This window comes from Scaptodrosophila lebanonensis, unplaced genomic scaffold, assembly GCF_003285725.1.
Source record: "Scaptodrosophila lebanonensis strain 11010-0011.00,11010-0021.00 unplaced genomic scaffold, SlebRS2 tig00000155-arrow-arrow-pilon, whole genome shotgun sequence".
Lineage (NCBI taxonomy): Eukaryota > Metazoa > Arthropoda > Insecta > Diptera > Drosophilidae > Scaptodrosophila > Scaptodrosophila lebanonensis.
The window spans coordinates 1,120,164-1,142,909 of record NW_022060594.1 but is presented as its reverse complement, the minus strand read 5'-3'; the positions used below and the strand labels follow the sequence as shown (position 1 = coordinate 1,142,909).

The window sequence follows — 22,746 nt, the reverse complement described above, 5'->3', positions numbered from 1 at the left end:
CCGGCAGAAGCCGTGGGTCGAATGGGCGAATCACGGCGAACTACGCGCACGTTCCATTGCCTCTGCCAGACGGCTCAGACGACTCTCTGTTCAGCCGGCAGCGACTCACGGCGAGTAGCGGCTGAATTTATCGTGGGTCCGAATGAGTCATGCTCGCATTTTACGAACCCTGCTGTCAAGTCAAAGGCTGTTGAGTCCCGGTAAGTTGTGGTTGTGGATTCGTGGTTAAAAGTCCTCACATCTCTATACAGTTTGTCCTGACTGATTTATTGATTGATTGGTGATCAACACTTGAACTTTAAACTTGGTTTGTATACTCTTATATAGAACACAAAATGAACTGCAACTTCTCCTTCTTCCCCCACTTTCCTTTTTTGTGGAGAGTACGGGCTTGCTCGACTGTAGCGTTCTCTCTTGTTTAATTTATTGTTCCAAGGCGCCACACACTTAACAAATTACATTCACAATACGTTGAAAAAAGAAACACACACACACACTTAGGCGACAAAACGGTTTTTATTTACAATTACTTATGTATATACCAGTTCAATTTAGAATTCAAACATTTATTAATGTTTTTGTACAGCTAAACACACAAATCAACGAAGCGGATCAGCAGTTAAAGCAAAACTAAAACCTATCCTCGTTATTGCACAAGCACGCTCTCTCGTGGGCGTTGCTCTCTTTCACGAGATCAGAGAGCCAGCCAAGAAGTAGAAGATGAAGCAAAGAAAACAGTTAATCAACGTCGTTGTACATAGAATAACAATAAGGATTTAATATGCGATAATTCGACACACACATACATATGTACATATGTATATATTTCTTCATTAAATAGATTAAAAAAAAATAATGACCGTAAACAATAAATACATACATACATATGTATGTATGCCCTTATTAAAGGTTTTTTAAAACTAAATAGCTATGGCGACATAATTATTAAGTTAATGGGGAGTTGCTGATTTATATAAATAAAATTAACTCTTTATTTATTTATTTTCCTATTTGTGATACACATAAAAGACAATTTGCCCGTTCCCTCAGTTCGTTTACCGCTATGATTTTTGGTTCTTTGCTTTCACTTCTGCATTCTTAACAAGAGCACAGCCGCAGCTGAGAGCCAACGCTTAGTTTTGCGCGGCACGATGAGCGCGCCGCGTCGTTTATCGTTGGCATTGTTAAAAATTATTATAAAAGGCTCGAGTTATACATTAAATATAATTCAAATTATGCACAACTTGTGTGTATTAAGTTGTGCGCATAAATGCGATTGAAAAATCTAAGCAATTAGTGCTTAATAATGTTTAATTTTTTCAGTTCGCGTTGCGCGCTGTGCGCTGCTGCGCGATCAAAGCGATGTATGTACATACATACATACATATGTACATATGTATGCATGTGCGGTGTGTGTAGATGTGTATGTATGTATTTATTTTGTGTGTATACGCATGTGAATTGCAGTGCCGCAAATGTTCATTTTTGTTGTTGTTTTTTTTAAGTGATTTAAAAGTGTTTCGCTGCTTAATAATCATTATGGAATAAATGCTGTGTGCATATTCGCATGTGGATGATTCCAAATCAATGGCAGAGCCGCAAATTTTTAGTTTTTTTTTTTAAATTTTTTTTAGTGTTTTTTAAAGTCTTTCGCAGTTTAATAATCATTGTGGAATAAATGCTATGTGCTTATGTATGTGTGTATTCGCATGTGGATGATTTAAAATCAATTGCAGTGCCGCAAATTTTTAGTTTTTTTTTTACATTTTTTTTAAAGTGTTTTTAAAAGTGTTTCGCAGTTTAATAATCATTGTGGAATAAAAGCTGAAATAAAAAGGAAATATTCATATGTATGTATGTATATATGTTTGCTTTTACATATGTGTAAGTACACAGTTCTTTTTATTTTTTAGCAACATTTACATAAATTCTAAATTATACCTATTAAATTTCTGTTTCATTGCGCGCATTAACATATATACATAAATACATACAAATGTATGTACATCCATGTATTTGTTTATAAGAAAGACCTGCAGCGGTCCGCCGCAACAATAAGTAAAACGTTTTGTATGTATGTATGTACATATTTGTTTTTTTTTTCATACCACTCTCTCTCTCGAAAACACCGCAAGAAAGGACGCGGTGTGCTCGCTGCCTTTTTATACTTTCTTAGCTCAATGCAATCACAATAAGACTTTTCGCTGTCCCTTTTACTCATTTTTGTATTTAGCGATTGGCGAATACAAGAAACATGTGAGACCGAAAACCATCACCGAATTTTAGCGGTGCTTTGAGTATTGAGTGCTCTCGCTCTTGCTCAGTCGTTTCCAGTGTGTGCTCTGTAGGATCAATTCATGTACATATGTTTGTATGTATTCACTACTATGTTCGTTTGTGTTTACGTTGTTTTGACGTTGTATTTACCGTACATTATGAGCACAAATAGCGCGTGCTTTCTCTTTCCTCAATACCGTAATAGTTGGAGAGACAAAGTGTCGCCCTAAAAAAAACAAAGGAAATAAAATTTAAGGAAAATTAAAAAGTAAGATTATGTTTGTGTGTATACATAATCTTACTTTTTAATTGTTTTATATATTGTATATGTATGCATGTATATGCTTTATTTTTGAATACATATGTATGTATGTATATGCTCCAGTTTTCAGTAATTTGTTACTGTGAAGTTCCTATAGAAATTTGTCTGAAAATGAGCACAATTTGGGAAGAGGAATTGTATAATCTAATCTAAATCTATGATGGTAAGCCAAAATAATTAGCGCAGCAAAGACGGGCATTGTTTAATCCTTCAAAAATTTTATTATTTTTATTTATTTGCATCAAAAACATGTTAATCTATAGTATTCCATGACTTGTCTTTAGTCTCTGTAATTGCTCTTCCTGCTTGTAGACGATATACATGTGTAATTGTAGCTTGTTGGGCTCTGAAATGGCTGAACAACTATAGTGTTCTAAGAACTTTACAAAACATACAAGCCTCAGTTGCCTGAGCCAATCTTTTCGAGTTCCTCCATCTGATTCCTACGAATTTGGGTTGCTCGAACCATGTTTATTCTTCAGAGATATTTTGCAACTTGATATACGAGTGAACATTTAATATCTACATGATTCAGATACACGGTATTTTTTACACGATTTTGATATAACACGGTTTGAAATGAATATTACTTTAGAGATAAGGAACCAATCACCTATTTTTGCATATGATCAATGTCTTTTAACACGGTTGTCTCTGAAACCAATCCACCGTGTAAAAACAGAATTAGGTGTACACTGTTATTTATTTCAAAACCAGCCCGCACAACAGCACTGGCTTAATCGATAAAGCAACACTGCAAAGTGTTGGCAAGTTGTATGGAATTTAGTGCCGATAACCACCGAAGAGCATAACCAAAACCCTATAAATAGCACGCTCGAGCTCATTTCGTTAGACAGTGCCAAGCGGTAAACATCTCACAATATTTTTGTTTTATTTAGTCATTTCTTTTAAATATTTTCAATGTGATTTTAAACGGTTTTTTCTATTGTTTTTAGTAGTATGGTTGGCCTATCAGCAACAGTCTCTGGAAAGACATTATGAATTTTACCAGAAATATGTAACTTTTCTGTTTATTTTTAACGCTAATTTTCTTTTTTCTATTTATGTAACTATTTATTTTGTATTTTACGAGCCCTTTTTCTATGACAGTTTGAATAATTTATTGGTTGCTTTTACGTTTACATTTGGTGGAAAGCAATCCTCCTGATTGCAGTATGTACGTGCCTTGAGCATCAAAGCGAAGCCCCGCGTATCGCCTGGGAAGTAGTCTAGTCATGAGTAGGAATACATACTGACTTAAATCTCTTGAAAATTGTGGAGTTACACATCCTTGATGACATGGAACCTTATTGTATTGCAGAAGCCAGTCATTGGTTTATGTTTCTGACGCAAAAACATGGTCTTTTAAATAGGGTTCATTTTAAGTGCCTTATATCGAGAGCGGATCCCCAAATCCAGTTCATTAGCTGCTATTTTTATTTTATCCTTTTCAATTCTTCTTTAATTTGCTTCTCATAGTTATTTTTAGAACGAGCTACCTATTTCCAATAAAAAATAGCTACTTTAGTGGAATGTGCTCTCTGTATAAATACATTTGACTATGTCTGTATGTATAATGTCGGAGTGGCTTCATACTTTGGACAAACCTTTATTAATACTTGTAGCCTCCCCGTACAAAAACACTTCAATACTTATTGTTTTGTTTTAATACACATTTCAAATTTTTATTTATTTGTCTTTATTATGCTCTCAATTTTTGTTGTATACTATATATATATATATATAATATATGTGTATATATGCATTTGTATGTGTATACATACACATATGTACATATATACATGCAATATATATGTGTATACGCTATAGATATATATGTATATACATATATACATACATATGTATGCATATATGTATGCACAATATATCGAATCTGTTACGCATGTGATTATATGTATGTATATGTATACTCGTATGTTATATATCTTCTGTTCATTTAACTCGCATTTACATATAATCTTCATTATAATCTTGATCGGAATCAGCATCAGAATCGTCGTAGTATGTAATTATCATTCTTATATAGTTTCTATGCAATTCATTAATCAATAATTTTCATATATTGGTTTCTGTTTCATATTTGGTTTTTCCATTGCATGTATAGTATATATATATAGTATGTATATATATGTATAAATAATGTACACCACAAAAAAAAAAGTATTTATATATATATATATTTATATATGCTTTTGTTTTTGTTAAATTTATTTGTTGCATTCGGTTTTCGTTTTCCTTATATTTTTATTTGTTTTAAATATTATTAGAAGCATTGGCGTTATTTATGTAACTTTGAATTGGAACGAAGCCTCCGCTTGCGAATTGTGGTTCTTTCTTGATGAGCTCGAATATTTCACAATATTTCAATATCAATATCAATTTCATTATTAATTTCAAAGCAGAGATCTGCCGAAAGAGACTATACTTTGTCGGTTTTTAGTTATGTTCTGTCGATAATTCTCTTATCCTCTAGATATGCTGCCAAGCGAGTATATTACACAGAAATGCAACCTAACGTACATATGTATGTACTATATACTATATATGTATATTTATATATCTATGTATGTATGCACACATGCCATTTATATATCTATGTGTGTGTGAGTGGGTGTGTGAGTTCATTTGAAATGCATGCCATTTGCATTTTTATTATTTCTGGTTTCCCTTTTTCCGTTTCTGGCTCAACATTTTTTGCATTGTTTTGTTTTTTCCTTTTTTTTTTTTGTTTTTAACGAGTAGTAGCACAATTTTTTGGACGAAGATGGTTTAAATAGAAGCGTTTGGGTCTTCAAGTGTGTGTGATTGTGTATGTGTGTGTGTGTGAGAGAGAACTGTTTTCTATATGAATGCATACTTATGCTAAATAGTCGTCATATTGAAGTATTGCGTGCATTCTTATTCGAATCTGTGCTCGTGTTTTAGTGCAGCCTGTCGTGCCGTCTAAGAGCATGTGTGTGTCTGTCTGTGTGTGTTTGTGTGCCTATGTATATTAACTATAAAGAAGCCCTGACTGATTATTAGTTTACACTGAACCGGCTGGGGATGCAATGAAGGAAGAAAAAATACACCTTTTCATGGCGAAAAGATTAAAAGAGAGACTCCAGTGTTTATGGAAGTGCCAAATAGAACTGAGAAGGCAGCCCAACTGAAGAAGGCTAGTTTGATATTTCAATTATTTTTCATAATTTCTGCTCACTTAGACTGGCACTGAAGCGACTAATAGGAATAGTTTTAAATGATCAATATCAATGCCATGGAGAATAAACAATAATTTATATTGCAATGCTTGTTAGAAAGCATCAAAAAGTATCTTAGTATCGTCAGTAGACTATATGTTTTATAGAGACAAAAAAAAAAGAAGAAATGCACACATTTTTCTAACAGTTTCGGTTCAGCTTTACAATTACACGACAATTAGCGCTTATGTACGATACTGAACTATATAGTTTGTCAAGTTATGACTATATATACTATATACTCGTAGTATGCATGTATGTATTTAGTTCTATAGATGTATGTGGCTGTGTTTGCTGATATTGGCTTTTAGCTATACTATATAAGTAAGTATATGTATGTATATAAAAGAAGAGAAAGCATCGCATATCATCTGGCAGGACTTGTGGGTTGTGCTGCACTTTGAATTACACATACATACAAGTATGCATTGAATTTGCATTGAATGTGTGGCTCTAAGTACATGTAACTATGTATATTAGCAGATATTTCTGTATACACATATGTATGTATGTATATATGTATTTTTATATATGTATATATATATATATATATATGTATACCATATATATGGGGACATGTGTTTGTAACTAGGAATCTATGCACTTCGTATTTTCGTCGCGCCGTTCAACTAAGCTAAGGACGTTTTCGCAAAAAGGTCATTGTGTTTACATACGCCGCCAATCAACGTCAATCATCATCATCAATTATCGTTTCTCATACTATATCGATAATTATACATTAACTATTAAATACATATTCTAAGCTTTGCATAAAGGCGTGTTTCCTTTTCTTATATTGTTGTTGCTGTTTGCTGTTGTTGGTTTTGATTTTTGGAACAAAAAGTTTACGCAGTTAGTTGTCTGTAATCGCATCCACTCCTTGAAACTCCTTTCTATTCGCTAACTTTTTTCTAGTTAAGTCACGGAGAAAAAAAAAACAAAAAAAATGTAATCACTATACCATAACATCTATGTATATATATATCAGCGTCATCCAACTAGAACTATACACTCATACATATATGTATATATATATATATATATATATATATATATATATATATATATATATATATATATATATGTATATTTAACCTGCATATAAGTTGTAGTTAACAATAATGTTGCTTAAGTTTACACAAACAGGGATCGCTGATGGCCCAAACATTTCATCGCTTATATATAAATGGGATTCTCCTGGCCAGTCAGCAAACGGAACATCGAAGTCGGCATCGTTTTCATGAGTATCTGAACAATAACAATACAAATAAGATATTAACAGTCCATATGGAAAATGACAAACTGTGCGAGATCTCGCTCACCTCGCCCACAGATGTGGCCAACAAATTGACGATCTTCTCGTGTGGTACGGCCACCACGCTCTGGTTATTAATCTCAATAATCCGATGACCCACACGCACGCCACCGCGCTCCGCAATACCACCACGCAGTAGACTGCAGATCTGAAAAATGAAGACACAGTAACAGAAGCGGTTAGTGAGAGGATATGGAGGGACAGGAACTCAACACCAAGTGGCACCAGTGTTCTTATGAGCTCTACGTTTGTTGCAGTGATGTAGAGAATATTATGTTAATAGTCAATGCACTCTCAATGCAGTCTCAAGGCTAGAAGACTGCTAACGCAATTCGCTATTCTATGTTCAGGACCAATTTAAAAGGCTGTAGGTCTCTGGGAAATGAACGACCACTCGTTATATACACTTCCGTGTATATACTAGCATCCAATCCCTACAGCTCTCAATATATTCTCTCTCAATAATACAGTCACTCCATATATTCGTATACTCTGCTGATTAAACAGAGTGTCAGGAGAGAAAGAAGCTGTCAACAGGTGTGCGCCATTTAAACAATATTTGCATTGATCCGCAAATGTTTCTACAAATATCTGATTTAGGAGGGAAATTAAAGCATAAGAAAAACACAAACAGTTTCAACATAACTATAATTTGTACTGAACATTCCAGTTATGTATCTTTAAATATTTGTTAGCTAACAGGTTTCCATTTAAATGTACATTCTCATGCCCCTCATACTTGAACTTATAAATTCATGCTTTTCTTTGCTTTATCCCTTACACATATTTAGACTTCTTCTCTTACACTTTAACCTTCAGGTTAACCTATCGAAGGCCAGCTAGTGTGTCTGTCATTGCAGATTTTAAAGAAAGGATAGAAGCTACAACAGTTCTGCACAGAAAGGAAATGGATTTCTCAAGGGTTTCTTTATAATCATTTAAAAAAGCCGGGATTATCGCTTCCTATAACTTCGAATATTTTCCCGCAATTTTTTTTAAAAAAAAAAAACAGATTTGATTCGAAAAGTGCCAAATTGGCAACACTGCTCTCGATCATAACTTTTAAAAGAAAGACAGAGAGAAAGAAAGAGAGAGAGACAGAGAGACGGACAGACGGAGAAACTCAGATGGCTTAAGACTGCTTTACCAAAAGCAAAAGTCTAGCAGTTAATGGCCTTTCAATTTTACTTGACAGTCAACAAATTCGACAAAATATGTAAAATATATATAAAGTGATATTCCCTTGTAGCAGGAAGGAATTTGACCGACATTTGTTTCTATACATATACACTGTAATAAACAACAAAAACATGGAACCAAAAAGACTTACCACTCCATTCTGGACACTGAATCCCAACTGGTATTTGGTCTCCGGCCGCTTGATCTTCACTTCCACGACAGGGGCACAGGGCACTACCGTAAACTTGACGACTGTCTGATTTTTGGTGTTCTTGATATATGTCTGGCACGTGGATAGGGGCAGGCCGACCAAACTGAGTCCATTGATGGCAATTAACTGATCCCCAATATTCAATTGACCGCAACGGGCTGCCGCGCCCGAGCTCATCAGGTTCGCAATGACAACGGTGGGCAGCATAGAGCCCCAGCCGCTCTCGACAATAACAACGCCCAGTATCTCACCCTTGGCCTTGGGAACAACGACCTCTTTTTGTAGTTCCTTTTTAGCAAAGATCTCTAGCTCGTCGCCGAATATTTCCTGGCTATTGAGCACCTCCTGATAGTCCATTTCCTTAACGAAGCGATGGTCCTCAATGCCGTTGGCCTTCAGAAACTCCATGTAGGCCACCTGGAATGCCTGGCCAATTGACTGGGCTATGAACTGTGCCTCGTCGCTCTCGAATACGTGGCAAATCATTTTGGGTGTGCGATTCGGTTTGGGCGCATCGTCAATATCCTGGGGCACGAATCGACGGCGCGCCATTAACACCACCAGATCTCCAATATCAGCTATATAGGAGATGGTGCGCAGGGCATGGTCCATCATTATCTCTTTGAGATCAGTATTTAGCACCATTATCTTCTCCGTCGATATGAACAGGTCCACCTCGGTGCTGGGCTGTACATCTCCGTCGGGAGCCTGTAAATTGGCGTCGATGTTTTCTATTATTATTGGCATTATGTTGGCAACTATGGGTGTATGACTATATGTATTGGATATATGTATGTTTTCTTTTGGCAAGCGTCGCATAAGAAATGAAATGAAACCAAAATGAAAACGTTTCGGGCATAACTGAAAAGTAATACACGGCAGTATGTCTTCAATTGGGCAAATCAGGACAAAGTTAAGTTTAAGGTTTTTACTCGGCGAGTATTACACATAGAAAATGCAGCTAATATTGCGTTTACTTACCAGGGCCTACGAAATGCGAATAAATTGATTAGTTTTTGATTTTTGTGTGCGATTTTGGGATTTTTTTAAAATATATATTTTTTTTAATTTTATTAATTAGCGAATTATTCATCCACGTAGCAGTAGAAATAGTTGAAGTTGAGTTGTTGTTGAGGTGATGTGTGTAGCAAATCATGGAAACAAATTGATGCATGAAAATATAGAGAGTTAATGATATTCGGTTTCCGTTGCGTCCATATTCTTCTAACTAATTACGAAGGATAGTATCAACTGAAAAATTAATAGGTCTAAGTACAACTAGGTTGAAAACAGGCCAAATTTTTTTTTAGTCAATGAATGCAATGCTAGGCAGTTGATGAGCGCACATAACGACTGCAAGGAGTGGTTCGAGTTGGAGAAAATTGACTAACTAGTCGAAATTGAATTCAAAGCATTTCTCAACATTAAAAATCTAGCTCATTTATTGAAATAAATGTTTCTCGAAGGAAGTCAAAGCAGTTTACGAAAGAAAAACAATCGATTGCTGCCCATTGTTGAGTTGGTTTTAATTGAAATGAAATTGAAAGTGTCTAATTAAAATTGAATCTAAAATATTATTAAATGGCCGTTTTTCGTGCACAGTAAATCTTCTGCGGATTAAGTAAAGCAAAGAAGTTTACGAAATGAATAAAAGAAAAACAATCGATTGCTGCCCATTGCTAAGTTGGTTTCAATTGAAATGAAATTGAAAGTATCTAGTTGAAATTGAATCTAAAATATTATTAAACAGTCGATTTCCGTGCACAAAAAATCTTTTGCGGATTAAGTCAGCAGCTGTACTTAGAGACTTATTTATAATTACAATATTATTTACAATAAAAAGGTCGCTTGCTATCCATTGTAACATTGAAAGAGAACTAAAACTTACTATGTGTTGAAGAAGTTGACAATATTAATGGAAGAAAAATAACCGATACTCGTGCAAAGGGGATTACATTTCAATTGCATAATCTTTCTTCCACAAATTATGTAATTATATAGTATTTAAGGAATATCACAATGTTATATAGGAAATCACAACAATTTCCTTGCAGAAAATGAATTGAATTTATTGTGAAATTGAGAGAGATTGGCGATTGAAAGCCTTTTTTTTTTTTTTTGATTCACCATATCATATGCGCTTCATCAAAAGATCCTGGCGGTCGTTTAAATGATTGCAGGTTATAGCCAATCGCTTAAACAAACAAAATATAGTACATACTTACTACAAAAAATGAAAGGGGCAAAATTGAAATCAATAGTTGATCGTTCAAGTTGAACGTAGGATTGTACCTTAATGCGAGAGACGGCTTCCTCAGCCTGCATCATGCGCGTCGATTTTGTGGGCTGCCCCTCACAGACCAGCTGTGTGGAGCCCAAGTATTTGGCGCGAAATAGCACGCCTTCGATGAGCACTGCGCCGCCTGAGTGGTGGGGATACATAGTGGTTCGTTGGTTTATAGTTGTGTTGGCGGTTCAGGGTTGGGGGAGGGGGCAGCGAAAGAGAAAAATCGATTAGATAATGCGCAAGTTATTTGACAAATTTGCGAGTTATATGTATGTATGTATAGTGTTTATGTATGTGTGTATGTATATACAATACTTTGTGTATATGTATGTGTGTGAGTGTCTGTGTGTGTGAATATTTTGGTCAAGTGTAAGTGTTTGTATTGTTTGTTGTTGTTGTTGTAACTTTGTTAAAACTTAGTTGCTAGTACATAATGGCATTTTATCTTACAAAGTATTTGAGTATATATTGGTTTTATTTTAAGTTGGGTTGCAGTTTACACAGTTTTACACACACACACACAGACACAGTAAAATGAAGAGCAGAGTTTAACGCAATTTGGAACGTAGAACGAACGACGCATGCATAAAACACAAATAGAAAAAAAAATGCGAAAGAATAGAAAATTTTATATATGGTTATAAATATGTATATCAATAATTATTATTATTTTAATTACAATGCCTGCAACAAATAAAAATTTATACATATAGTATATATATATACATATATCGCTATATTCAGATATATGTATATATATTATTATTATTGTGGTTTTTTTTTTTGGTTTCTTTGCAAACGCTGCTGTTTTTGTTTGGCGTTGTTTCGTTTTAGTTTACTTTTTACTTATTTTGGCGGCGCCCAAAGGTATGCTACGTTTTTTTTTCAACAGAAAAATAAACTCATGTACAATATAAGTAGTATATTACGTATACGTAGAGTAAACATCAAATTTGTTACATAAGTATGTATTGTATACACTAAGTATATAAGCTACGAGGAGTAGCAAAACCAAGAAAAACAACAACGACAAGAACAACAACAACGACGACGACAATAACAACAACGTCAACATTTATGTAAATAATCAGCTGGCCACTAAAATTGCGAACAATGCGAACGAAGGATAAACCCAACGCATTTACCTTCTTTATTCTTACTCTTTTTCACTTTTTTCTCGCCACTGTTGCTATTGCTGCCAGCCCCGCTGCTGTTGGAACCGCCGCCTCCACCACCGCCACCGCTGCCCACACCATTGCCCGCATTGTTTGTAACTGCATTGCTGGTCTGTGGCACGCCCACATTGCTCCCATTGCCGCCATTGAGACCATTGCTCTCCAGCTCCAGTTTTGTGCCGCTCATGCCGATGACGCCACCACCACCACCACCAATGCCACCACCGCTACTGCTCTTGATGCAGCCAGAGCCCTCAGAGCCGACGGGACTGCCAAGTGCAGGCAGTGGAGCGACTGAAACAGCCACTACATCGACACCACATTCATGACCAGCACCACCAATACCTCCAACACCGACAACACCACCACCACCACCAGCACCACTGCCACCGCCACCGCCACCACTACTGTTTGTCTTCATGGGTGACTTGTCGCTGTGCTCGGAAGAACTACGTGAAACGCTTCGCTGTGCCCCCGTCACGCCATTGCTGCCGCCCAGATCAAGTAATTTGCCGCCACTGGACAAGCTGCCGGTGCCATTGGAACCAATCTTGGGTGGTATGGGCGGCGGCAGCTCTGGTGTGGAGCTGAGCAGTGCATTGTAGCCGTTGCGCGTTTTGGTGCTGGGCATCTGTTGCTGCTTGGGCGAGATTTTTGAGAGAAGAGAACTGCGCGGCTTGCGCTCCCAGGACTTGTTTTCATCATAATAGCCCTGATCGTCGAGACGCTGATGGCCGAGCAGGCGGTCCGTCTCCAAGTCAGTGTCCACATCATCTTCGTCGGCACTGAGATTCTTGGAGTGGTTGTCCGACGAGGATTCGAGCAGTGCCTTGCTGGCGCCGTCCAGATGACGTGACAGCCACACGGGCGAGTTCATCACAGGCGATGGGGAGCGCTGCGGTGGCAGCATGCTGTTGCGCTCGGGAATGGGGGGCGGTCCACCAGCGCCACTGGAACAATTGCTGCCGGCGCTGCGCGGCTTCGAGGGTGCCGCTACCTTGGCGACTCCGGCGGTGGGCGAGTTGCGTTGCAGTGTGGAGCTAATGGCCGTGGCCAGTGGTGTGTGCGAGTTGCCGCCTCCTGTGCCCAAATGCTTGCTCGTTTGCAACAGATCCACGTCGGCGCTGCTATTGGGCTTGCGATGCGGCGCAGGTGCGGGCGGCGGTGGCGTCATTTGCACCATGTCCGGCCGATGGAAAACGCCTACAGAACGGAAATAAAATTTACTCTCTATATCAAATCAAATCAAATCCCTGCCACTTACTGATGGAGTAGAGCGAGTCCAGATCCGGATCGATATTCTTGAACACTTTGCTGTTGCTATTATTGCTGGGACTTTGGCCGAGCAGCTCCCGTGGCTGCGGCATTGATGGCGGCACCTGCTGCAGATGCTTGCTGTTGCTGTTCAGCCCATTGCTGGGACTGGGACTTGCTTGGCTGCACAAATAGCTGCCGACGCCAATGCCGCCAGCGCCAACATCATGCAGCAGCTGCGGGGACATGCCACCGCCACCAATGAGGCCGCCAGTGCCGCTGGCACCATTACTGTCTGTTGTGGACGTCGTCAGGTTGTGCATGCTGTTGAGACTGTTGTTGGTGGAGATGCGCTTCATGTCCATCAGCATAGATATGCCGCCGCCAATGCTGTTGCTGGAACTTGTTTGCTGCTGAGCCAACGACGATGTGGCCCCCGTACCTGATCCCGTGCCCATGCCTGCACCGGATATCGATGCCTGTTGCAAGTTCTTGTTATTGTTGTTCTCTGTGTCGGATGTGTGTCCCGAGGAGAGACCATCCTCCAGCACGGGCATGGCCGACGCATAGTACTTGGCGTAATTCGAGCACGAAGTGGATACGCCGCCATTTATTTCGCCAGAGAGGCCTGCAAATGAAAAAAAAAACTAATATTAATATACACGGCAAGTGTGTAGATAAGACAAGACTGTGTATCTGTATTTGAGGTTCTTGAGGGCTGAATAGACGTCGAATAGACAGGCAGATAGGACTACAGTGAAAACTCTCTTAGCCGGACGGTCACACCCGCCCAAGGGGAGTGTCCGCTTAAGAGGATACTTAAATACTTGATACAGCGATCGAATGTTTTAGAAAAAGTGAGAAGTGTCGAAGAGAGTGTCCGGATAAAAGAGGTGGCCATTAAGGGAGTTTTCACTGTACATTGCTTTGCCTACTCCGCCTGCTATCTCTATCATTCGTTTGGAGTTCCTAGCAGACTCTCTCATCGTTGAGGTGCACGGTACATGAAGGGGGGAGACCATTAATCAATCCCCTCCTCAATACTTACTATCCAAGTCGCCGCAATTCGAATCGTAGTCGGTGGTCTCCGGTGAGTAGCGATAATTGTGGCCACCAGCCATGCCCAGACCGGCACCGCTGCCGCTGCCGCCGCTCAGCTGCTGGTTGTGATTGAGTCCATCCTGCTCGCCTTGCTGTTCGCCGCTGCTGCGACTGGCCGAGTCAAGGAAGAAGTCAAAGTCCCGCATAAGCGGACTGCCACTATAGTGTCGACGCTGCTGCTGCTGTTGTTGTTGTTGCTGCTGCTGCTGCTGGCTGTTGTTGTAGTTGTTGTGCTGCAATGCCACCGCTGGTGTCTGCTGCTGTGGCGGCTTCGACTGTGCATATCCGGTGTAGGGCGTATAGGTATGTCGCTCAGTTGCCGATTGGTGATATTCCTGTCCAACTGCCTCCTCTTCATCCTCTGCCTCCCCATCTTCGTCATCCTCCTCTGGCTCCTCCTCCAGCTCTTCCTCGTCGCGATCAAAGTTGCTGTGGAACTCATACTGGATGTCCTAGGGGGAAGAGGGGGAAAAAATTGGTCATTTCCAGCGCTTACGTAAGCGAAGAATGTTAACAACTAGTACTAACAATGCTATCCACATCGCTGCCATTTTCTATAATGGGTTGCTCATCGTTCGACGGACACTTGAAGAACTCCTCCAATACCTTGCGCGTCTCCGAGAACTCGTACAAGTAGTCGAAAGTCGATGACTTGGTGTGCAGACCGAGACCGGAGGCGCTGCCCAAAGCATTCGTATTACTGCAGTTCGGTGGTGCTGTTGGTGTTGCAGCCGCTGCCGCCGCTGCTGCCGCCACAACCACCATATTTGGAGGTGGTGGTGAACTGCCTAGCACATCGCTGGCTGGTGTGGCTGTGGAGGTGGAGGTGGCCACCGCCACTGCTTCAGGAGTTGTCAAATCGGATATGGTACCTATTTCGGAGACATCGTTGCTGGTATCTTCGGCATTGTTGTCGCTGGGTGTTTGTTGTTGTTGGCGCAGCGAGACGAGGGCATGCGGTTGCTGCTGCTGCTGCTGCTGCGTCTTATTGTGGTTGTTGCTGTGGTTGCTGCTGCAATTGTTGTTATTGTGGTTGTTGTGCTGCTGCTGCTGCTGCTGCTGCGGCGAGTTGCTGCGCACCTCACGTGGTGGCGATATTATGCGCTGCAAAAAAATAGGTAAGCGATTAGGATAAAAGGAGTGTATTTGCAAGTGGAGGCGAGATATTCACCTGCGGAAAGCCGGGACGCACAGGATACGCCTGTGGCTGCTGGGAGAGCGCTGCCAGTGCCGCACGTGCTGCTGACTTCTGTAGAGTGCTGGCCGTATTCGTCATGGGCGGCACCGCTGCCGTGGGTGGTTGCTGTGTGGCCGCTGCTACTGTGGTTGCTGCTGGCATCGGTTCGGTCTCCTCCATAGTGCCAGCGCTGCTGGCAGAGGCGCCAATGCGGCGCGGCGAGCCCTCGTACTCTGCAAGCAATGTGAGAATTGGGTTGAGAGTCAGAAATTCTGGTCTACGAGTGCTCTTACCTATAATGCCATGTCGGGATTCCACGGCCAGCGTGTAGTTGCGCTCCAGCTGCCAGGCACTCACAGTGGCTTTGTGCTCGCGGTAGATGGCTGCGCCAGCCTCGTCGAGCTGGCGACGGGTGAGCGGCTCCAGCATGGCCTGCGGCTTGTCGCTTAGCTTAGACGGCTTGCTGTTGTCATCGTTGGACGCCATTGGCGTGGCTGTTGCCGCCACACTTGGCTCGGTTGTGACGCGCAGATCTGCAGATGTCGAAAGGGAATGGGTGTTGTATTGTGCTGATATCTGTTGTGCGCTCTGCAGCACTAGGCCTGGCATGCCAATTAATTGCAATCAATTAAATTCCATTTTGGCTCACTTCCTACGCTTTGTGCATCAGATGCCATTGCCAGGGCTGGGCCGAGACCATGGTCCGCCTCTCATTGTTGTGTCTGTTTAATGCGCGTTTATATTTGCAGTACACTTCATTACGCATGATTTGCAATTCAATTACCCAGCTATTCATTCAATAGGGCGCCCCCAATTGAAGGTTGTGCCCTGACGCATGTGAACCTGCCCGACCCGACAGACATGTTTGGCAAATAGCTCTGCCTCTGTGTTGCTGTGAAATGTTGCAGGCCATCAGACCACCACCCGGCTGGCTATATTGGCGGAATAGTCAAAGCAGCCACTCAGTCAATCAGCCAGCCAGTCAGCCAGCCAGCCGGTCTTTAACTGAAAGCCCTTCATACAATAAATCGACACAGACAAACGCACCGACACACTTGCAAAGCGTTGCATACTTTTGTGGTCGGCTTCAGGGGGAAAAAGAAGGAAGGGAGTGGATTCTGTAGCTTTCGGTTGGTTCGATGCAATGCGCAACGCTTGAAAGCCCGCGGCTCAAAGTTTCGCAGCTGATGCGACAGTTGGAAAATCCAAAAGGCCAATGGCACTGGCAAACAATGTTTGAATCCAACTCCAGCTTTAAGAGCCATTGTTTTTAGGATTGTTTCAAAGCCAGCTTTACGCTCAGCTCCATTTTGTTTTCAGGTAGCCTCGTTGGCCAAACAAGAGGTCGTGGATGCGAACACCACTCATGGCGAGAGCATGGCCTAGAAATTTCTCCTCTCGAAAAACTCTCCTAAATACATGCCGTCAACGTCGTGGTCAGTTATCCACCAAAGACCACATCCATCCACGCTATCTGGACAAAACAATAGTATAACCCCCCCAAGACGCCGCTCCCCGGCGGCGACAGGTGGGACAAGTCGCATCTGGCCAATCACCAGGTCGACTGACAACAACATGATTATGGAAACTTAAACAAGAACAAACGACTCCATTTCGATGCCGATGTTAAGGATGGCGCTAGACTGGAGGAACAGCCGCAAGAAAGCAGACGAGTCGGCAGACATAAAAGACGACAACCTGGCGGCGGACTACGCTTCAGGAATTACCCAGAAATAACACCACATGGGATACAGCCAAGACAGACAGACGGCTAGAAATAGAGAGTTAGATGGAACAAATGTTCCCTAAGCTCTCAAGTGGAGTAAAAAGGAATTAAAAAAAAAATTGTGTTTTTTAATGGCTTTGCCGAATTGTTGACTGTAGGGCAGAACTGGACTGTGGAAGACCAGACCAGGCTTGGCTCTTAGTTAAGCATCTTCTGACAGCCTTACAAAATGAATCTTCTGTCCGAAGGAAAAAGGCCTCTACCCTAGAGGGAAACCCCCTATGCCTTTGTATATAAAGGGACAAGGGAACTGCTCTCTTGCACGTGCGGGCTGCTAATCTTTGAATTTTCGGCTATATACGCGATATGCTAAGTATATTATATATACTTGTTGTATTCTCTTTTGTACTTACTCTGCCAGCTTTCGCCAATGTCTGTTGACACATAGGAGCCTAAGACGCTGGCATCGCTTAGACTGCCGTTGACTAGGCGACGATCTCGCTCCTCGTTATGTCCGGGAGCGCTGTGGCGCTTGCGCTGCTGACTCCCACCTAACTGTTGACCCAACTGTTGACTATCACGTGCCGCCTGCACATCCTGCAGTTGCTGATGTTGCTCCAAAAGCAAATGGTCGCGTTCTCTGTCCCTCTCCCGCTCCCGCTCTCTATCCCGTTCTTCGCGCAGACGCATTTTGCGTTGCTCCCGCAGCGGTTCCCAGTCACCGGCATGTGACTGTGGTTGCTGTTGTTGTTGTTGATCAAGCGAGGTCTTGCTGCCATATAGATAGTGACTAGCGAGAGGGGTCAGCCCCTCGGCGCAGGGGTTGCTGCTGGCCTGCTGCTGTTGCTGTTGCTGTGGGGCGAAGAGGCCGCTACGATCGCTTCGATTGACCGGACTCCGACCTACGCGTATGATGTGGGGCGGCTGCGATGGTGGGGGCTGACGCGTCATGCTATATAGTTGTGGTGCCACCGATTGTTGCTGATGAAAGGCGCGTCGGGCTGAGGCGTGCAAATGCTGTTGCTGTTGCTGCTGTTGTTGTTGTTGTTGTTGTTGCTCGTCGGTGTAATCAGTGGGCGAGTGGAGAAGCGCACTGCTGTTGCGACTTGCCGCTGCTGCCTCCCAATAGTTCTCCTTCATGAAGGGATTCTGGTTTTGGCCACTGCCATTGCTGTTGCCATTCAGCAAAGCATGTTGCTGCTGCTGCTGCTGTTGTTGCTGCTGTTGTTGTTGCTGCTGTTGTTGCTGCTTGTAGCTGTTGCCGATGCCGGCGTTGCTGCGTTTTCGTGGCATTTCTGCTGTGTAGTTATGGCCGCGTCTGCTATCCCCTGTGTGGTAGTAGAATGAGGCTGGATATGCTGTTTGTGGCACCTCCTCCTCGTCCTCCTCCTCTTCGTCCTCCACCAAGTTGTCCAAGTCCAGTTCGTGCTGTGCGTCAACGTCAGCGTCGCTCAAAGCAACGGCTTCTAGATTGATGTCCGTATTGAAAGCACCGTTGTGCATGGATGTAGATGTGGTGGTGGTTGTCGGCGGTGGTGTCAGCGGCGCACTCAGAAACGGATTCGTTGAGATGCGCGGCGTGACTGAAGACAGCGATTCCGAGGAGTGTGATGAGGCCGAGTGGGGCGGCGGCGATTGTGTTATGATGTTAACACTCTTATAGTAACTGGGCGTGGCTGCGGGCAGACCGTTGCACTGCTCCGGCTCCGCTGTGCTGCTGCTGCTGCTGTTATTGTTGTTGTTGTTCAGATTGATGTCGGCGCTAACCTCATGTTGGCGTGCGAGGCTGTTGCTTAGCGATTGCTGATGCTGATGCTGTTGCTGTTGCTGTTGTTGATGCTGCGTCTGTTTGGGACGACACTTGGGAAAGAGCAGGCTGATCTGATCGTTGAGCGGTGGCGAGGGTGAGAGCAACGATTGCGATAAATTTACTGTGGAGGGTGTGGCACGCTGCTGTTGTTGCTGGTAATGTTGCTGATAGCCGCTGTTGTCGCAGGCACTGCTGTCTAGGCCCAAACCATTCAGAGCGCTCTGACTGTCTGCTGAGCGATTGGCGCTGCTGTAGAAACTGCTGCGCTGTTGCGTTACTGCTGCTGCGGCGGCTGCTGCTTGTGCTGTGGATGCTGAGTGTGCTTGTTGCTGTTGCTGATGCTGTTGCTGCTGCAGTCGCTGACTGGCGGTTGTATGGTGCGGCGGTAACTGTTGCTGCTGCTGTTGTTGCTGCTGCTGATGTTGCTGCTGCTGCTGCTGCTGATGCTGCTGATGATGATGATGAATACTGCTACTAGTTGTTTGTCCAGCAGCCAATGTTGTCAATGTTGTGCTGACCATTATTGTTGCCAATAAACTGCAATGAAAACGAAGCGGGAGCAGATTGAAAAAAAGTGTTACAATAAATGAAGGCTTTAACATTTTGCAGCTCGTTTCAAAAGCTGGCCGAAATAGGTAAATGGGGAGGCCGGGGGGCGGTTTTGTTTACACGCTTCACATCCTAGTGGCAGTTGTTTTAATAAATGCAGGCAAAATGTCAACCTTTGTCATGTCCGAGCGCCAACAGGGCGTGACAGTAACGAGTTCTGTCGCCGCACCACAGTCAGAGTCAGAGCGAGAGCCAGAGGCAGAGCGACAGCCAGAGCCATGGCACCACCACTGAAAGCAGTTGGTGGAGCACATTGTGGTGGCAGCCGCTTGCTGTAAACGGAGACAACAAATGGCAGATGTAAGAAGGGCGAAAAATTTAATTGCTGGCAGTGCGTAAAGCGCGTGGCAGCGACCGAAATGAAATGCAAAACACGGTAAAAAAGCCAATCAATGTCATTGAGCTGACTCTACGGACACCCATTACATCCAACTGGGGGCATGTACAGCGGCAGGGGCAAAGGCAGGGCAGGAGGAGCTGGGGCAGAGACAGGGACGGGATAGCATGGAGGCAATATTGGTTGTACGCTACGAAAACGGACTGAATACCCACAGACTGGAGGCAATTATAAAATGTGCATTTTATTTGAGATACTGTTAAATTTTCAGCGTTTTAAGCGATTACGTCAAAGTGAATCTCTCCGCTTTTATACCCTGTTGAACCCTATATCTATACCTGAACCCTAGTTTAGTGCGAACGTATGTAACCCATACAGGCGTGGAGGAGGCGTGGCAGACCCCCAAAAGTATATATGTTCTTGATCAGTGTGACAAGACGAGCCGATATAGCCATGTCCGTCTGTATGAACGAGAGGATTTCAGAAGATACAAGAGCTAGAATTACCAAACTGGATATCCAGGTTCCCCTAAGCGCTAGGCACATCAAGTTTGTTAATTTTCTTTGATGCACTCCCCCACTCCTCCGCTATTCACGATTTTAAAATATTCCCATAGTTCTTAGAATTTTAAAAATTTCAAATTTGGTAATTACATCCCGTTAGTAATTATGTGTCCGAACTATCAATTGACACCCAGAAATGAATTCCCGATTCCGTAGTAAATAGCTGCCTTATGTTGCTGCCAGCTCTTCTCACATTCAATTGTTGAGGCTACATTGCATTTAAATAAAAATTATCGATATTTTTTTTCTTGTTTCAAATTTGGTCAAGTAGAAGAGTATAAGAAACCTATTTTTTTAAAACTCATACATACATATTAGTGTAAATAACAAACATTTTTTTCTGCTCTACAAGAACTGCACTTTTCATTCCGATAACAAGTGTTGTTAAAATCTATGGAATTTAGTGCCGATAACAGCCAAGCAGCACACTCTTTTCGTGCGACATCTCACCATATTTTTGCTTTATTTAGTCGTTTTCAATTTTTGTTAGTTATTTTGAATTTCATTTTATTTATTACATTTCAACTAATTCCTACTCGTAGTTAACATTTTAAAACATAATTGTGAGGCCACATTCGTGTTCCAGTTATTTCAATTTTTTCTAGTTTCTTGGTTTTCTACTTCTAGTTATTTAAATTTTGTAATTTTTCTATACAAGTATTTTGTATTTAAAGGCAACTTGCTTCTGACCTCTGCAGTTTTTAACATAAATTATCGTATTATTAATAATTTATTTTTGAATTATTTCTTTGAGAGTGTTGTCTTGTGTTCTTCAATGGCATTTTTTGTTTCTGAAAGCAATCGTATTGATGTCGTATCATCAAATTTCGCAAATAAAATTTTTAACATAAAGAAGAAAACTGATTCGGTCTTTGCGATGTCCTTAGACTTTTCACGTTGCTAAGAAGTCGTACAAAAATGTATAAGCCTTGTTCCCAACAATTTAAATAACGAAACAAATGGCTTTTTAAAATTCAAAAAATAAAATAAAAAAAATGTATGTGCTTCTCAAAAAAAAAAAAAAAATACAATTTAGAAAAGGCTCTATAACCTATGTGCTTTTCCAAGCATTATCAAAACCCGATTTAGAAATGGCTCTGTAACCAATCAAGTATGATTAGACAAGGAAATTATTTTAGCATTAGAAAGACAAATCAATCCTAATATGTATATACTTGTACTTGTATATACATTTCATCGACAATACGAGAACCGACAAATAGTTATAAGACCTTGAGCAATATATTTAAATAAAAATTTAAAATAGATATGATGCTAAAAATGTAAAAATTATATATAAAATTTTAAAAAGATCAAATTTCGTGAAAGTGACAAACAATTTGTGTAGCTTCTAGTGGTTGTATTTATCCCACGAACAATTCCTTTTTTAGAGCGTATTTGTAGTGATATATGATGAGATTTTGGGCAAAAAACATTACACTTTCCAACTCTTCCTCTTCCCACATCATCCTTGAGCTCACATAACCAATTGGCTTCAAGCTGCGGTCAGACTGCAGAGTTTTTTTTCGCAGCATCACCAACACATTTTCCAATTCGAGATCCATAAATGAATGAATATCAGAAACCGATACACATGCAAGAGATGGCAGGAGAAAAGGCGACTCAGTGGAGAAGAAGGCATCCAAACCCTTTTGTGAATGGGCATAAGACTCTAGAGTGTCTATTCTTAATTTATTTAGCTGATTCGATTATAATGCGGACGACAATCAGAGCGAACAGGCGTATAGTATCCTAAGTGCTAAACTGTGTGTTATACAGTTTGTCTTCGCTGCCGCTTCACAGAAGATACCGTTGGCATTCTTCGTAAAGCGTTCGTTCCCCTTGCCACATTCCACGGCCGTAGCGTGCTCAGAACCGTGCTCCACGAGTATGCTAATGTGCGTGTGCCTTGTGCAAGTTATGATGCCACGGGCAACAATCAAACTAAAAATTTTCGAAAGGGATTAACAAAAAGGCACGCAGCAAACATATCCATGAGGCAAAGGCAAGTCGGGATAACTGGCAGATATGTGAGCCAGCCAACTGTGTTCATTGTGTGTGCCTTGTGTGTGCCTTGTGTGTGTGTGTTGCGCCGCCGCCTTGTGCACTCGCATGGAAAATATGTTTTCATTTCTGGCAGCGC

At 41.6% G+C, this 22,746-nt stretch overlaps 1 protein-coding gene across 1 annotated transcript in view; it reads right to left on the bottom strand.

Annotated features, from left to right (window-relative positions):
• Window positions 1-6,959: 6,959 nt before the first annotated feature.
• Window positions 6,960-22,746, bottom strand: part of LOC115629485 (AF4/FMR2 family member 4) — a 163,142-nt gene continuing 147,355 nt past the window's right edge. The window contains 15 exon segments of the mRNA XM_030525956.1: window positions 6,960-7,107; window positions 7,182-7,322; window positions 8,505-9,272; window positions 9,546-9,551; window positions 10,857-10,987; window positions 11,997-13,229; window positions 13,291-13,908; window positions 14,329-14,833; window positions 14,910-15,485; window positions 15,553-15,791; window positions 15,852-16,091; window positions 17,698-18,455; window positions 18,519-18,675; window positions 18,746-18,814; window positions 18,817-19,631. Of these exon segments, the coding sequence (XP_030381816.1) occupies window positions 7,036-7,107; window positions 7,182-7,322; window positions 8,505-9,272; window positions 9,546-9,551; window positions 10,857-10,987; window positions 11,997-13,229; window positions 13,291-13,908; window positions 14,329-14,833; window positions 14,910-15,485; window positions 15,553-15,791; window positions 15,852-16,091; window positions 17,698-18,455; window positions 18,519-18,675; window positions 18,746-18,814; window positions 18,817-19,615 (6,312 nt within the window). The 5' untranslated portion in view covers window positions 19,616-19,631 and the 3' untranslated portion in view covers window positions 6,960-7,035.